At 44.5% G+C, this 17,787-nt stretch overlaps 1 protein-coding gene across 2 annotated transcripts in view; it reads left to right on the top strand.

Annotated features, from left to right (window-relative positions):
• GNPTAB (N-acetylglucosamine-1-phosphate transferase subunits alpha and beta) overlaps positions 1-17,787 on the top strand; it is an 84,041-nt gene that overhangs the window by 47,821 nt on the left and 18,433 nt on the right. For both annotated transcript variants that reach the window (XM_086400973.1, XM_086400971.1), the window contains exons 6-13: positions 4,271-4,335; positions 4,604-4,738; positions 11,824-11,985; positions 12,579-12,758; positions 12,978-13,148; positions 14,533-14,656; positions 15,686-15,889; positions 16,538-17,619. In XM_086400973.1, the coding sequence (XP_086257099.1) occupies positions 4,271-4,335; positions 4,604-4,738; positions 11,824-11,985; positions 12,579-12,758; positions 12,978-13,148; positions 14,533-14,656; positions 15,686-15,889; positions 16,538-17,619 (2,123 nt within the window). The remainder of the gene's footprint in view (positions 1-4,270; positions 4,336-4,603; positions 4,739-11,823; positions 11,986-12,578; positions 12,759-12,977; positions 13,149-14,532; positions 14,657-15,685; positions 15,890-16,537; positions 17,620-17,787) is intronic.

The following is a 17,787-nucleotide window of genomic DNA, read 5'->3' as shown; positions in this document are numbered from 1 at the left end:
TCATTTCTGCCCTCTCCTGATCACCCTACCACTTCTGTTGTGTCCTTGACTGCCGATTGGACAGGACTTCAGCAGTCACACAGTCCAGCCCTGCAGCCAAGACCCGCATCTCCTCAGCAAAATGGGTTTTCCAGTCAAGCTTATCTCCTTTGATGTTTAGGAAATGAATTTCCTCCGGTGACAACTGATTCTGCCTCTGGACTACATTGATTTTTATGAGGAACTACAAAGTGCTTCCTTATAGCTTTCTCACACTGGTTCAGTTTGTACCCTTGGGATCCTATGGAGCTAATCCCTGTCCTGTGTAACATTTCCTCTTCTTCCTTTAGCTGTCTCTTAGGTACTTGACCGCACCCTAGTTTGCTCCTCTCAGAAGAAACTTTAGTTTCTATTACCTTTAAAGTGTTTCAGCTAGAGTTGAACATTATTCCAGTGTGGTTCAGTCTTCAAAGAGACTGGGACTGTTTCTTCACTGTTTATCAAGTGCATACTATATGCCAGATGCAGAAGTGAACAGATGGACAGAAATCTCTGCCCTCATCAAATTTACATCTTGGCACAGGGATCAGACAACTGATACAGCATACAGGTTAAATCCTATAGTTTGTAGATGAATGCTGTAGAGAAAAATAGAACAGGGGAAATTGGGGGAGGGGGGTAGGGCAGACTCCCCGAGAAGGTGATTTTTAATGAAAATTTGAAGGAGGTGAGAGAGCCTGCCACATGAGTATGTGGGCAAGCAGTGCTTCTCCATATATTCCCTATATACAAGGTAAGTGGAATAGCCAGTGGAAAGCCCCTAAGGCAGGAGTCTGTCTGACATGTTCGAAGAAGAGCAGGGAGGCCAGTGTGGCTAGGATAGAGTGAACAAGGAGGAGAGAGCAAGAGATGAGCCCAGAGAAGTAACAGGTACCAAATGGTACAGGCTGAGGTTAGCCATGACAGGCTTTTGCTTTTAAATCAGAGTGTGTTGAGGAATCAATCATTGAAGGGTTTTGTGATCTGACTTATGTTCCAGAAGAATCAGTCTGGCTGCTATAGTGGGAATAGACTGAGGAGGGGCAAAGGTTGTAATAATTGAGGTAAGAAGGAAAGGGGCTTGGATTAGTGTGGTGGTGAGAAGTGGTTAGAGTCTGGACATTTTGAAGGCCAACTCAATAGGGTTTCCTGATGGGTTGGTGTTGGGGAATATCACCCTTCTTATTCTAAGCCCTCTCCTGCTTAGAAGCACAGCATTAGGAGGAAATTCAGTATGGCCTTAGCATTACCGACTCATCCTGAACTCACTGTCGACTAAAACTCCTCTAAGTCTTTTTTAAAAACTTACATTTACTAACTCAAATACCCATTTTATTTAATTTTTTTTATTTTGATTTTTATTCAAAGATTCCTTTTAACTTATACTTGGTTTTGTTTTGTTGCCCAGTTAAAGATCTTACCTTTACTTGTAGGAGACTTTATTTTGCTAGATTTGACTGATGGCTCTAAACAGTCAAGGACTTTGGAGAACCCTTGGTCTGTTACCAAGGTAACAGCTTCTCTGTTGGCTTCCTGTAAGCCCACACATTTCACAAGCATCACTTCTGTATCTTCCAAAACCTTGATGGATTGTTGAATAAGACAGAACCTATAGCAGACCTCCAAAACCCCTCTCTAGGTTGACTGTAGCTTTTATAATTTTATACTCTCTGGTCAGAATTGGTTATAACGTGCCTAACTTGAGATCTAGTCTCTGTTAGACACATAAAGATGACATGAGGTGGTGTTTAGCTGCCTTCCTGAGATTATGAACAAATACATATTGTGCAGCTCTGCTAATTGTCTGATCGACCAGTATTGTTGTTCAGTTGCTAAGTCATGTTTGACTCTTTGTGACCCCATGGACTGCAGCACGCCAGGCTTCCCTGTCCGTCATCAACTCCCGGAGGTTGCTCGAACTCGTGTCCATCGAGTCAGTGATGCCATCCAATCATCTCATCCTCTGTCGCCCTCTTCTCCTCCTGCCTTCAATCTTTCCCAGCATCAGGGTCTTTTCCAATGAGTCAGCTCTTTGCATCCTGTGGCCAAAGCATTAGCGCTTCAGCTTCAGTATGAGTCCTTCCCGTGAGTATTTAGGGTTGATTTCTTTTAGGATTGACTGGTTTTATCTCCTTGCAGTCCAAGGGACTCTCAAGAGTCTTCTCCAGCACCACAATTTGAAAGCATCAATTCTGTGGTGGTCAACCTTTTTTATGATTCAATGCTCACATCCATACATGACTACTGGAAAAATCATAGCTTTGACTATATGGACCTTTGTCAGCAAAGTGATATCTCTACTTTTTAATATGCTGTCTAGATTTGTCATAGCTTTCCTTCCAAAGAGCAAGCGTCTTTTAATTTCATGGCTGCAGTCACCATCCGCAGTGATTTTGGAGCCAAAGAAAATAAAATCTGTCACTGTTTCCACTTTTCCTCTGTGTGTTTGACATGAAATGATCTACCAGTATAGAATCCACCTTATCAACGGGGAGAGACAGATGGGGACAGAGTGAGATGTGTATCTGATAAATTTATCCGTAATGAACTCATGCTGTTAGCACTCAGTGCTTCCATTAAAGATAAACAGTATATTGTGAAGACTTTCTCCAGTACTCACCAACTATATTTTTATGGTACATTTGAGACTCTTCCCCAGGGTTGACATCCATCTTGCAGGGTATAATCTGTAGACCCTGCTTTCTGTGTCTGTTTTGAGAATGAGAATTACAGCCTTCTGATCTCTCCTGTTTTCCAAGCTCCCCAAATGTCAGCAGGTTTGCTGATTTCATTTGTCCCCATCACTTGACACCTGTCTCCTGGTAGGCACACATCATCACTTTCCTTGCTTGTGCATGCTTAGTTGCTCAGTCATGTATGACTCTTGGCGACCTCACAGACTGTAGCCTGCCAGGCTCCTCTGTCCAGGGGATTTCCAAGGCAAGAATACTGGAATGGGTTGCCATTTCCTAGTCCAGGGGATTATCCCGACTCAGGGATTGAACCCAGGTCTCCTATGTTAGCAGGCGATTCTTTACCACTGCACCACCTGGGAAGCCTGTCACCCTCCCTGCTGCGTCGCTTCAGTCGTGTCCGACTCTGTGCGACCCCATAGACGGCAGCCCACCAGGCTCCCCCGTCCCTGGGACCCTCCAAGCAAGAACACTGGAGTGGGTTGCCATTTCCTTCTCCAATGCGTGAAAGTGAAAAGTGAAAGTGAAGTCGCTCAGTCGTGTCCAACTCTTAGCGACCCCAGGGACTGCAGCCCTCCAGGCTCCTCCGTCCATGGGATTTTCCAGGCAAGAGTACTGGAATGGGGTGCCATTGCCTTCTCCTATCATCCTCCCTACCCCCAACTTAATTTGCTCTAATCACATTACCTGATAAATCACAGGAGTTCACTGTGACTCTGGGGGAATCCCCAGGACCTACAGTGGCTCTCCACCATCCATCTATCAATAATGCCACTGGCTTGGCTTTCAAGGGCCCCTTCTGGTTGCCCTCTTTTCCTTGTACCCACCACTCCCAAATGTTTTACTCTGGTCAATCAATTTTATTTTTTAAATGAAACTTGTCGATGTTTGATGTTTGGTCCTACCTCTGTGATTCCTGTCAATCTTTCATTTCTGTTTCCTCTGCACACAGGAGCCTCTCCTTCAGTACTGCAGAATTACAGTGGGTTACAGTAGCTCCCCTTTTATTGGATGGGTTAATTTTGTCTCCCCCAACTACCTTTTCTTTGAGACCATGTGTTATACTGGTTTCAGTTCAGTCGCTCAGTCGTGTCCGACTCTTTGTAACCCCATGGACTTCAGCACACTTCCCTGTCCATCACCAACTCCTGGAAGCTACTCAAACTCATGTCCATCGAGTCGGTGATGCCATCCAATCATCTCATCCTCTGTCAGCCCCTTCTCCTCCTGCCCTCAATCTTTCCCAGCATCGGGGTCTTTTCAAATGAGTCAGCTCTTCACATCAGGTCCTTCCAATGAATATTCAGGATTGATCTCCTTTAGGATGGACTGGTTGGATTTCTTTGCAGTCCAAGGGACTCTCAAGAGTCTTCTCCAGCACCACAGTTCAAAAGCATCAATTCTTGGGCGCTCAGCTTTCTTTATGGTCCAACTCCCACATCCATACGTGGCCACTGGAGAATTTGGCAGCTCTCAAAATGCCTTGTACAGTGTCCTGCCAGACATCATGGTTAAGTATTCACTAAAATCATGCTTGTTTATTGTATTCTCTGTTGTAGTTGAAGATGCCCAGGCTGGAATGTTTAAAGGAAACAGCAGACAGACAGTTTGGAGGGGCTATTTGGTATGTTACTTCAAATTAGCTGTGTTTTTGCAATCCATTAGAATAAAAGTGTGAGAAATCAAGCTGTTTTACTTTGAGAGGCTTTTTAATGTTTACTTTTCCTCTAAGCCTAGCTTTCCAGTACTAGTATTGATTTAAATAATCATACCATTCTTGTTTTGAAGTTTGTGTGATGCAGTAATAGATCTTTCCTAGTTTTCTCAGCTGTAAGTTTTCACCAGCCTTATGATGTGGAAAGTGAGCTGTGTTTTTCCTGTTCTTATTTTAGACAACAGATAAGGAAGTCCCTGGGCTAGTGCTAATGCAAGATTTGGCTTTCCTGAGTGGATTTCCACCGACATTCAAGGAAACAAATCAACTAAAAGCAAAACTGCCAGAAAATCTTTCTTCTAAAATAAAACTGGTAAGAGCTTAGAAAATAGAGCAACTAGTATAGCACATCCCGTGTAACGAATGCCTCTTCTTGGCAGCCCCTTCCGTTATATTAATAGTATAGCTGACAACAAGAAGCAGAGAGGGGGAATTCCCTGGTGGTCCAGTGGTTAGGACTCTGCTTTTACTGTTGAGGGTGCAGGTTCAATCCCTGGTTGGGGAACTAAGATTCGATAAACCAAGTGGCATGGCCAAAAAATAAACCAAAAAACCCAAATGAAGCAAAGAGGTTCTCCATTCTGTCACATATGCTGTCGTGAAGACAGCTTTTTATTTGTAGAAGATTCTGGGGTTTTTTTACTCTTAATTTTACTCTTTTTACTCTTAATTCCAAATTTTAGGAGTCTGACTTGGATTGTAGGTTTCCCAGGCAGAATAAGGATTCATTTGTTTAACAAAGGAGCGTCTGTGTGGGTCAGGTGCTGTTATAGCTGCTGAGAATGCAGTAGTGGACAGAAGTCCTGGTGGCAGTGTGAGCGTGGAAGGAGGTGGTGGGGGAGGTCCAGCACGTGTTTGTAAGTACACTAGTCCCCAACCTGGAGCTTCCACTCACATAGGGGAATGCTGCAGATACTTGGAAATTTGAGCCCTTCATTCCTTAATAGCTAGCTGAGCCACAAACATATATAGTACTTATACATGTTAACTCTTCACACTTGAACACCGAGCCCATCCGTTCGAGTTGACCTTGGAGGCTGTGACATGTGTTAACCCTTCTTGTCCTTAGAGCCATGTGTCTGATTGATGTAGGGCACAGTTTGTGTGGGTGTACCGTCCTTTCGACCTTCTGTCAGGATGCCTGCTGTTCTGTCAGCAGTTGCCTGGGCTGTACAGTATGAATGCTTCCTCCCTCAGCATGGAAGGGCATACAGGTCTTGGTTCAGAATTTGCTAGGCTCCACTCTTCCTGATTTTACAAAGAAATGTTCTCTAAATTCTGCCACAGTTTTTAGCTTCCTGCTTCTTCCCTCTGTCTCCTGTTGATGCCATTTAACAATGGGAGGTGAAGGGATGGAGGTGGAGGTGGTGGCGGGGAGAGCTGTGACTCTGGGGTTGTTGAGTTTACGTCTTGTCTGTGTTTTCTATCTGCCTGTCCAAGTTCCCTTTCTTTCCTTTCCCCTTAAGTGTTTCACTGTTTTAAGGTACTTTGTATTACCTTTGTAAATACCTTGGTAATATGAATGACATTTCTGTCTTTTCTTCATATTATCCCCCATAATTTTCTTTCTGGTACCTGGAAATACGGTAATGCCCAGCCCAATGAGGGTTGAATTATTTCTTAATCTGTAGTTTTTTCTTAAAATAAATATATTCCTCCTTCCCCTGAATTATTTTTAGTATTGATTTGGGCAGATAAAACCATAGATCAGCATTTATTCCGCTTCTTGGCTTCCTGCTGCTGCTGCTGCTAAGTCGCTTCAGTCGTGTCCCACTCTGTACAGCCCCATGGACGGCAGCCCACCAGGCTCCACTGTCCCTGGGATTCTCCAGGCAAGAACACTGGAGTGGGTTGCCATTTCCTTCTCCAGTGCAGGAAAGTGAAAAGTGAAAGTGAAGTCGCTCAGTCGTGTCCGACTCTTTGCGACCCCATGGATTGCAGCCCACCAGGCTCCTCCATCCATGGGATTTTCTAGGCAAGAGTACTGGAGTGGGGTGCCATAGCTGTTAGTTGTACCGGTGTAGACTTAGTGTCTGTACTTTTGACCAGGGAATCTGCTGCTAGGTGGGCGTGGCCTGCCAAAAGATCCAAGTCGTGGTCACCTCTTTGGTAGGCTGGTTTGGGGCAGTGTGGAGTGGTGAGTGCCAGGAGAGGCAGGGAGGAGCAGGACTTGAACTAGGCAGTAGAACCCCAGGCTCTGTCCACGGGGACACCCCCTCCTCCGCCATTCACCCGGCTGGAGGTTGATCTGGATTCCCCAGACCTGTTGTTGCGGAGACTGGCACCTCCTGGGGAATCCAGTCAGGTGTACACAGTATTTATTGCAGCTCATTGTCACAGTGCTAGCACCTGTGATTGGCTTCAGGTATAAGGGCTTCTGATTTTTGGAGGCTCAAGAAAAAATGAGAAAGAGGAAGCACAGAAAGATGGTGGTGTCAGCATTCAAGCCTGGTTCTCCAAGGCACTGTCTTTCCTTGGGTCCTACTTCCTGATTCTATTACGGGCACCCTGAGAATGAAGTTTCCAACCACTGGGTTCCCAGTTTAGCACTGATTAAACACCTGCTATGTGCCAGGGACTGTGCCAAGGATAACTGAGTGAAACCAGCCCAGCCACTGCTGCCACAGCCCAACAAGACATTCAGGTTCCACAAGGGCCTTGGCAGAGGTGCCAGTGATGAGAATGGTTCCAGAACCATCTGAGAAACCCTCAGCCTGACCCAGTGACTTACTAGCTCCTGGAGGACATAGAAGGAAAAATGAAAGGGGAAGTGGATGTTAACCAGTGAAGATGGACATAGTGACATTAACCACACTCAGAGCTTCATGGGAGAAGTAAGATTTGGGGAAGGAAACTGAAAGCTCAGTTTGGGGTAATACATTGGAGGTGCCCTGTGGCACGTGGGAGGAAGGCCTGAGACGTTGGTTCCTGTTCAGGACCTGAACGGCTGAACCACTGTGCCTTCCCAGGACCCTCCAGGTGGCTTTTGCTAAGGCTCGTGACCTCCAAAGCCACCTAGGGCTCAGTTCTGTCCCAGAGACCCTGGGCGGGCTGCGAGCATCTCAGGACAGGTACTGCCTGCCCATTTGTACCCTAGTGATCATCTCTGGGCTTGGCATTTAGGGGGCCTTGTTGAGAATGAGCAAGAAGCAAGACTCTGATACCCGCCATATACAGTGTCCTGGGATGTAAAGGGAACCGTTTTAGTGGAGTCATTATTCAACGGAGTCTTTTAGTTTTTTGATGTCATGATTTTATACATCCAACAACTTGGCCTTCATCATCGTGTTTAGTGAAAAACAAGGTAAGATTCCCTTCTTACCCCCGTCAGGGAAAGTGGGAGTTAGTTGAAAATGGTTTTGTTTGCAAGGTGATAGATACGAATTCATGAAAATTCTTCTGTGGACTGTAATCTTACAAATCAAGCAGTCTTCTCTATTGAAAAATTTCTAGTTTGAGATACTGGGTTGGCCAAAAATTTTGTTTGGGTTTCTCTATAACATCTTAGGGCTTCCCTGGTGGGCTCAGATGGTAGAGAATCTGCCTGCAATGGGGGAGACCCAGGTTTGACCCCTGGCTGGGGAAGATCCCCAGGAGAAGGGAATGGCTACCCATTCCAGTATTCTTGCCTGAAGAATCCTATCATCTTAACAGAAAAATGCAAATGAACTTTTTACCCAATACCTTGAGATGTGAGTCCTTTTGTGATCTGATTAATTACCCTCTAATTTTGCTGTAGAATTTTTTTTTTATGTGATGGACACAGAATTCAACTTTTGAGAAATCAGGTTATCATGGTCTTTTAAAAAAATTTTATTTTATACTAGCATATATGGGCTGCCATCTCTGGGGTTGCACAGAGTCAGACACGACTGAAGCGACTTAGCAGCAGCAGCAGCAGCAGCAGCATATATCCATGGTCTTTACTTTCAGCTTTCTCTAAATCATTTTCTTTTTGGACGTTTTCATTCATGGTGAATTTTTCATTTGTTTTCTTGGGTTTTGTTTTTGTTCACTTCAACATATGTTAGAGCAGGCAGAAGATCTTCCCCAAGCTGTCAAGTGCATTCTCACTTTTGGTTGAATTAAGTGATGCTGGTTGCTGCGTGGGCGTGCAGAAATGGAGGACATGCACTTGTCCTCAGGCTGTTTTGGAGGCAATATATTTGTATATGTAGTGGTCAAGTAGCAAAACAGGATAGTATGGGGTTAGCTATCAAGGATGAGCTGGCATTTTGGAGACAAGAAAGAAAGATCTGCATGGATCAGAGACAAGTTTCCAAAGAGAAGGAGGCTACATGTGATCCTCGAAGGCTGATCAGTTATTGATAATTTGTTTCTGCAGGAAGGACAGTTGGGCAAGGTGGGAACAGCTTACTGTCTGACTTGGACTCTGACCCCTCAAACCTCTGTTCAAGGCATGACATGTTCAAGGTCATAGTAAATTGTATTAATATTTGTACTAATGCCCCCTTTTCCAGTGCTTTCCCTGAAGCCATCTTGTGAACCTTTTAAAGCATATACAATTTTGTTTGTTTTGCAAACAAAACCATTTTCAGGCACCCTTTATTTTGGTTTTGTTTCTCAAGTGAGCATTCTGGTAGATTAAACACAGGCACCTCTGAAACTGATACAAGTTTTAGAAAACCACCAGGACATACTAAGACCTAGTTGCTTGAGTTCTGTAATTACTAAAAAGAGCTAATTTGTTTTTCAGTGGCATTAGCTGGCACATTTTTGTCCCTAACCTCACACTACCATCTAAAGGTGTATCGGTCACATCATTCTAGATAATGTTATTGTAACAAACATCCTAAAGTGCCAGTGGCTTAAAAAATAGCAAAACTTCATTTCTCAGTCATGTTACATGTCTGGCTATGGGTCTGCAGGAGGTGGGTGTAGAACTTGTTCTGTCTTGTAATTTAAAGAATTAAGACTGACTTGTAATCTCAAGTAAGAAGTTATATATGGAACCAGTTGACCCACAGATTCCCAAGCTAAGAACTCCAGCCTGAGGCACTCACCACACTGTGGTTTCCTTACCGCCTCCTGTCTTCCCTGAAGAGTAATTAAGGCATCTGGGATTAGGGTGCCACCTAGCGGCCAACACAGGACCCTTTACACCACTCAAGACAGTTGACAGAAAATTTTTTTCATACATACAAACGTTCCTTTAAGCTCTTTAGTTTTCATCTCTTTTCCAATTTTCCATCTCTTAGACAAATTCCTGTGAAATTTCAAAGTAGTTTTCTAGAATAAAAGCAGCTTGAGTAGAAGAGATTAATAAAGGGTACTTTCACTTTCATAATTAGGCTTCCCTTGTGGCTCAGCTGATAAAGAATCTGCCTGCAATGAAGGAGACCTGGGTTCGATCCCTGGGTTGGGAAGATCCCCTGGAGAAGGGAAAGGCTACCCACTCCAGTATTCTGGCCTGGAGAATTCCATGGACTATACAGTGCATGGGGTCACAAGGAGTTGGACAGGACTGAGCGATTTTCACTTTCCCAATAAATTTAAACTTAAATTAGGATATTAAAGTACGACGTTTATATATCCTAGAATAGTGATTTTTGCACTCCAGGGAGCCCTGTGAGGTTCTGTGAGTGTCTCTATGGGAGGGGGGCTGGGGGAGGACAGGGAAGCTGTTAGGTACTTAGAACAGACTGAGGACCTTGCCCTGCGTGGCCTGCCTCCAATCCCTCTCCTACAGAGTGAGGCAGAACAGTGGCAGCGGCATGAACAGGCCTGCAGTGAGTGCTTTGTGTATACCAGATACTGTTAGGTGAGAGAAATCGATCAGTAAAGAGGACAGCGCGTGCGTACACACACACACACACACACACACACACACAATTTGCAGTGAGAGTTAGTGTCTACATAATACAAAGGAGAAGAGATATAAATGAAATTCTAACTCTGACCTCTACTTTTGGCCTACATAAACTCAGGAAACTTTGCAGGATGACCTAAATATAGTCATGTAGCATATGCAAAAAAGGGAGAAGGTAATGGCACCCCACTCCAGTCCTCTTGCCTAGAAAATCCCATGGACGGAGGAGCCTGGTAGGCTGCAGTCCATGGGGTCGAGAAGAGTCGGACACAATTGAGCGACTTCACTTTCACTTTTCACTTTCATGCATTGGAGAAGGAAATGGCAAGCCACTCCAGTGTTCTTGCCTGGAGAATCCCAGGGGCGGGGGAGCCTGGTGGCTGCCGTCTATGGGGTCGCACAGAGTCGGACACAACTGAAGCGACTTAGCAGCAGCAGCAGCAGATGCAAAAGCTTTCTCTGTTTTGTTATTTATTTATTTTTTAAAATTTGGCTGCACCTTAGTTGTGGCACCTGAGATCTAGTTCCCTGACCAGGGATCCAACTTGGGCCCCCTGCATTGGGAGCGTAGGGTCTTAGCCACTCGACCACCAGAGAAGTCCCTTGCTCTGTTTTATAAATTAAGAAGGCTAAAAATTAAGAAAGAAATTGACCCTATTAGGAAAGCCAGTTCACCAGTAGGGTGTTGCTGTCCTAGATGAGTGATTTTCAACCCTCTCCCTGCTTTTTCAGTTCTGAAAGCCTCTCTTCACAGGAAATTGTATGATACAGAATTAAAGCAACAACAAAAAAACTTATCAAGGGTGGTGTGGACTCTGGTCGAGGTGGGGAAATGTGCTTGTAAAATGTGTTGATGTGTGTGATGTTCCCTCTTGGATTTATGGTTGCTTTGAAAACACTGCCCCTGAAGGTGGTTTTCCTGAGCAAGCACTTCAAGCAGCCCTGCCAGGACTAGGTGTGGGCACGAGTGCTGCGAGACACCTGCCGGCAGAAGTGCTCTCCACCTGCCACAGTTCCAGCGCCATCACCTGGCAGGACTTCCTCCAGTGTAGGCAGATGGGCGGTATTCTAGAACAGAGGTCACAGACTGGGGACCAGATGTGCTTTGTTTGTATGTATGACAATCCAAACTATATGAGCCACCGTTGAAAACTGGGAGATTTCATGTGATACTAGGGATTCCGGCCTCTCCAGGGATCTGGCTGCCTTTGTCCCTATTGATTAATGGCTGCATTTTCAGATGGGGCCTGAGATGTCCCATTTGTCACAGCCCCCAACTCTCTTGTTTCTAAATAGCTGGTCTGTTGCGTTCATTTGGGAAATGTGTCTGGCCCATGTAGGTTTTCTCTCCACGATACTCGCTTGCTGTTTCAAATATGTATATGAAACTTTGAATCTTTTAAATTATGCAATATATATTTAATGGGTATAATAAACAGCACATAGTTTGGTTAGTACACAATATGTAGTATATATATTATTTGTATTTAAGATCAAGGATCAACTGGGAATTTAAAGATGTCTTGTTGTTCAGTTTTCCCACATGTAACTCTCCTATTATTTTATAGTTGCAGTTGTATTCAGAGGCCAGTGTAGCACTTCTAAAGTTGAATAATCCCAAAGATTTCCAAGAACTGAATAAGCAGACGAAGAAGAATATGACCATCAATGGAAAGGAACTGACCATAAGTCCTGCATATTTATTATGGGATCTGAGTGCCATCAGCCAGGTAAGGAAGGCAGAGATTCTTTTAGAACCCAAACTCAGGGTTTTGATTATTAAAGATTTATAAGTCATTGTATTAGAAGACAGCTTCCCAGGTGGCTCATGGTAAAGAATCTGCCTACCAATGCAGGAGATGTGGGTTCAGTCCCTGAGTTGGGAAATCCCCTGGAAGAGGAAATGACAACCCACTCCAGTATTCTTACCTAGAGAATTCCACGGCCAGAGGAGCCTGGTGGGCTGTGGTCCATGGGGTTGCGGAGAGTTGGACATGAGTGAGCGCACATGTACCTGTTAGAAGGAAGAGGGCTTCCGGAGGAGTGACTTGATTCCCAGTCACTGCCATTGCTTAATACTAACTGAAATGACCCACATTCAGAGCCAAGAACCTTTTCTTTTAAAAGGTGTGTGAAAGAAATGCTGTTTTTATGTTGTTGTTTTAAATATGCTGAGTGTTTTGCATTTTTTTTTAAGTTTAAAAGCTGGATGCAGTCTTTGAAAGTTTGCTGGAGTTCCCTGAGCACAGAGGGGACAGTCGGGGCGGGGGGTAATGTGACTTAGGGGTATTTTCTATCTTTCTGTGCCCCATGCTTTCCTCAGTCTAAGCAAGATGAAGATGTCTCTGCCAGCCGTTTCGAAGATAATGAAGAGCTGAGGTACTCACTGCGATCTATCGAGAGGCACGCACCGTGGGTTCGGAACATTTTCATTGTCACCAACGGGCAGATTCCATCCTGGCTGAACCTCGATAATCCCCGAGTGACGATAGTCACGCACCAGGTAGAGACTTGCCATGTGTTACAAGGCTGCAGTTTCCTGTTCCGTCTTTCCCTTTTCTTTTTCTGGTCCCTCATTTCATCCCCCAATTCTCCGCTCCTCCACTTCCACCTTCCTTTAATCCTTCCGTTCACCTCCCTCCCTAATTTCCCTCCAAAAACAAAACAAAACTCCCTTCTCATTCCCCTTCTTCTGTCTTATTTGTTTTGTGTCTGTTAAAAGGATGTTTTTCGAAATCTGAGCCACTTACCCACCTTCAGTTCACCTGCTATTGAAAGTCACATCCATCGCATTGAAGGGCTGTCCCAGAAGTTCATTTACCTGAATGATGATGTCATGTTCGGGAAGGATGTCTGGCCAGATGATTTCTACAGTCATTCCAAAGGTCAGAAGGTGAGTAGCTAAGAGGTTCCTGGTCTAGGAGTTACTTAGAAGTTGTAGATGGGACATAGGGAAATCAGTATATATATCATATTCAAATTTGTCCACATGAGCAGTTTTGAGTGCTGAGCTCAGGAGAGGTAACGATCAGGGAGTGAGAAAAGTTCCTGCAGCAGGAACCTTGCTTCCTTATGTTCTCAACACCCAAACCCACCCTGTGTATTTTCTGCTACTGCAACAGCAGGAAAAGCAAAATCACTGGGAAACTGTTGTGCTTACCATGTCAGCAAAATGCCCAAGACAAATTTAGCTCAACGTAGTGCTTTAAAGCCATGGATGAAGTGTCACAAGGCAGCCAGTCTCACTCTGGCTTTGAGGGGCAGGATGGAAAAAACTGGTCCTGAGCACAGATGTTACAGGTGTCAGCTGTGTAGGCATCGCCATCCTGGGAGTGAGATGAGCTTGGAAGAGCAAGTGAGAGTTAACCAGATGAAGAAAGCCCTTCCAAGTCGCTGGACTGTGCAAAGATGTAGAGATTTTAAAAGTTTTCAAAAATGTTAGGAAGCAACCATATAACAGGGCAGGGCTTCCCAGGTGACGCAGTGGTAAAAACCTGCCTGCCAACGCAGGAGACACAAGAGATGAGAGTTTTCTCCCTGGCTTGGGAAGATCCCCTGGGTAGGAAATGGCAACCCACTCCAGTATTCTTGCCTGGAAAATTCCATGGACAGAGGAGCCTGTTGGGCTACAGTCCATGGGGTTGCAGAGAGTCTGATACGACTGAGCAACTGAGCACGCACCACGCATGTAGCCTGTCAGCTGTTTTGAAAGCAGAGTTGTTCACAGCTCAAGATGCTATGCTGATTAATTCATCACGACCTCACGTGTGGAGGTGAGGACATTGAGAGGTCATCTGCTCCCCTTTTCAGCCTTGCGATGAGACAATACATGAATCCACTCAGGAGCTGACAACAGCATCACAGAAAAGCAGTGACTTCTTGCACACTTTCTACCTGCACACTTTTGTACTTGGATTTAAGTCTGGCGTATTGCTGCTTTATTTAACAATAGATTATTTATAAGACCATTTGTGAGACTAAACCTGTAAGCTGAGTCTGCTTTCCTCCAGTGACAGAAAAGAGTGACTGTGCCGGCTGAGACCTGTCAGCCGGGCGGGACCAAGAAGCCACTACAGGATGGCCCTTTCTTCAGGCTCCATTTGTTTGATTTTTCTTTTAAAGGAATCCTAGCTTAAGAATAGGGCTTCCCAGATGGCTCAGAGGTTAAAGCATCTGCCTGCAATGTGGGAGACCTGGGTTCAATCCCTGGGTCAGGAAGATCATAATAAGTGTCAGAAGTCAGAAACCACTTTATTTTCTTTCTGGCTTTATCCTAGGTGTATTTGACATGGCCTGTGCCCAACTGTGCTGAGGGCTGCCCAGGATCCTGGATTAAAGACGGCTATTGTGACAAGGCTTGTAATAATTCGGCCTGTGATTGGGACGGTGGTGACTGCTCTGGTGAGGATGTGTTCAGGTGTAACTTGTCTATGTTGTTGGAATTTTTTTCTTTAGCCATCATTCTTGGACCCGTGACCTAGTTTATTCATGTTATCATTGTTGGGGGCATTTTCCCATGTTGACCCTGCACTTGCAAATGCCTTTGATTATTCAAAAATATTAAAATCAGTCCTACCCTTAATTATGTGAGCTCAAGAGCAAGAATCACTCACTCTCACTGGTTTTTGTAGGAGTTCATGGCCAGTGGCTGTCAGCAGATTGCTCCAGGTCAGTGAACGACTAAAGAGACACAGAAGAAATAAATAATCTCATCTCCTTAGCACTTCTTCTTCCTGTCTTGTACACTTATATTTGGACTTGTCGAGGAAATAAGTTTTTACATTTATTTATTGCCTTTCAGTTTATAAAGCATTTAAACTTAGAAAGCATCCTCCATTATCCACTTAAATTTCTCAGCCGCCAGAGGAAAAGAGAGTAGGTGCAGACACTGTCATCTCCCTAGTCCACGTGAGGAAGCAGGTGTGGGAAAGAGAAGAGTGTTGGAAGAAACAAAGCTTTGTGTTTCAGTCAGATCTGTCAGAGGCACTTTTGAAAAATACACACTGCTTCAGGCAGAGAATACAGCCGTGCCAGAGGGCCTGTGCAGCCCCGAGAGCTCGGCCTTTCGTAGAGCCGTGATGCTCGGGCAGGGGGTTGGCGCTTGCATTAGGACGAGCTCTCGTCAGTCCTCAGAGTCACAGTGTTCAGAATCATCTGCTTCTCCGGACACATCTACACGTGTCCCCGGGAGCACATCCAAGGCCTGTACTGGTAGGTTGCACAGCTCTAAGTGCGAAGGCCTGGTCATCCCACACCCAGTTCACTGTCAGGTTGTCTCTTTTTAAGCTACATAAAATCTTCTATTGAAGAACAGGGTGAACCTTTCCTGGTAGAAATTCATGCATCAGTCTTGATTGAGAACTAGGAGCTGTCTTTTTTTCCCCGAGATTGTAAGCACCACAGGATCCTCTCCTCCTCCTCCTCCTCCAGGTAACAGTGGTGCCAGCCGCTATATTGCAGGAGCTGGGGGCACCGGAAGTATCGGAGTCGGACAGCCCTGGCATTTTGGTGCTGGAATGACTGGCGTCTCTTACTGTAATCAAGGATGTGCAAATTCCTGGTTGGCCGATAAGTTCTGTGATCAAGCCTGCAATGTCTTATCCTGTGGGTTCGATGCTGGCGACTGTGGGCAAGGTATATTTACTGCCATAAAAACATATTTAGAATAAGGGGATAACAATCCTTGATAAATAGAGGGGATTTGGGTCACTTTTATTATTTATTCTCTAGGTAGCCCTTTCCCAGCCTGAAATCCAAAGGAATTGTGAGTTACAAGAGGACACAGATCTTTAGAAAGCCATAGACACTGAAGCTGCATCTATTCCTGTTATTGCTCTAGTCTGCTTTTTTTTCTTAACCTAAGCAGATTTATCTTAGTTGAAAATATACAGTGAAGGTTTAATTGGGGAACAATAGAAAGAGACCAGTGGTTGATTAAATAAGCATGGTAGAATACTGGATCTTGTTGCTGGATTATTAACGAAGGTCTTTTTGGTCAGAAAGTTCTTTTTTTTATAGACGTTGACCATCGGAGTTTGCTGTCCAGAATCGTGTCGTACCTTGGTAGTGAACCACCCCCAGCATTCCATGTCAGTGATAGTGATAGCTTCAGAAAGTACAAAAGAACCCTAGCCCAATAGCTTTTGTGGTAGAATTTCTGATTATTTTAAAGTCCACTTAAAGTCACTCTTAGAAAGTGAAAACTCAAACCCTAAGAATTAAAGGAAAAGGGGGAAAATGTGTAGTTTTTTTTTAAAGTCATGTTTGTGTTTTTTCCTCTAGATCATTTTCATGAATTGTATAAAGTAACTCTTCTCCCAAACCAGACTCACTATGTTATTCCAAAAGGTGAATGCCTGCCTTATTTCAGCTTTGCAGAAATAGCCAAAAAGGGGATCGAAGGTGCATATAGTGACAACCCAATAATCCGACATGCTTCTATCGCCAATAAGTGGAAAACCATCCACCTCCTAATGCACAGTGGAATGAACGCGACCACAATACATTTTAATCTCACACTTCAAGGTAAAAATGATGAGGAGTTCAAAATCCAGATAGTAGTAGAGGTTGACACGAGGGAGGAGCCCAAACGGAATTCTACGACCCAGAAGGCTTACCAAAGTTCGATGAGCTCCACAACACTTCTTCCAGAGGCAGAAATCTTGTTTGAGGATATCCCTGAAGAAAAACGCTTCCCTAAGGTCAAGAGACATGATGTGAACACAACAAGAAGATTCCAAGTGGAGGTGGAAATTCCACAGGTCAATATTTCACTCCTTCCAAAAGAGACCCAGTTGAGCCTTAATAACTTGGATTTGCAACTAGAACGTGGAGACATCACCATGAAAGGATACAACCTGTCCAAGTCAGCCTTGCTGAGGTCTTTTCTGATGAACCCACAAAATGGACAGTTAACAGTAAATCACCCTCTAACAACAGAGCAAAGAAATGGCGGTTTGGAGGCCCCATTGGCAAAAGAGGCTCACAAAAGCAACTTAGGAACATCTGAAAGACTCCAGGGGTCATCGCCTTTTCCAGCAGTGACAATGACAGTGAACAACCATTCCCAGAGCCAGATTCCACCCCTGGAAGCGAGATTCAGGGCAATAACCGTGACTCCTAAAGTAGGAGGCAGAACTGTGTCAAGAGAAAAGCTTTCATCTCTGACTTTCCCACTGGAAAGCAAGGACACACAGGAAAAGGTAATCACAGGGAAAGAACAAGAGAAAAAAATAGAGGAAAATGCCAACAGTTACCCTGGTGGCAATGAAGTGGTACCTGGAAGAAAACTGCAGCAATACACAGACAGTTACCTGGGCTTTTTGCCATGGGAGAAGAAAAAGTATTTCCAAGATCTGCTTGATGTAAGTTACATGCAGCCTTATTCCTTCCCATGCTCAGGAAAAAAGTAACCTTGTTAGTGGTGGTGATAAAGTAATAGCTACTGTTTATTCAGAACTTCCCTGTGCCCACCACTGAACTCAGCACATGTGGCTAAGTTGCTTTAGTCATGTCCAACTCTTTGTGACCCC

This window comes from Bos grunniens, chromosome 5 (genome assembly GCF_055505025.1).
Source record: "Bos grunniens cultivar Pamir isolate PY7600 chromosome 5, Bosgru_T2T1.0, whole genome shotgun sequence".
NCBI lineage: Eukaryota > Metazoa > Chordata > Mammalia > Artiodactyla > Bovidae > Bos > Bos grunniens.
Note: the sequence above shows the minus strand (reverse complement) of the source record. Positions and strands in the feature narration are given on the sequence as shown.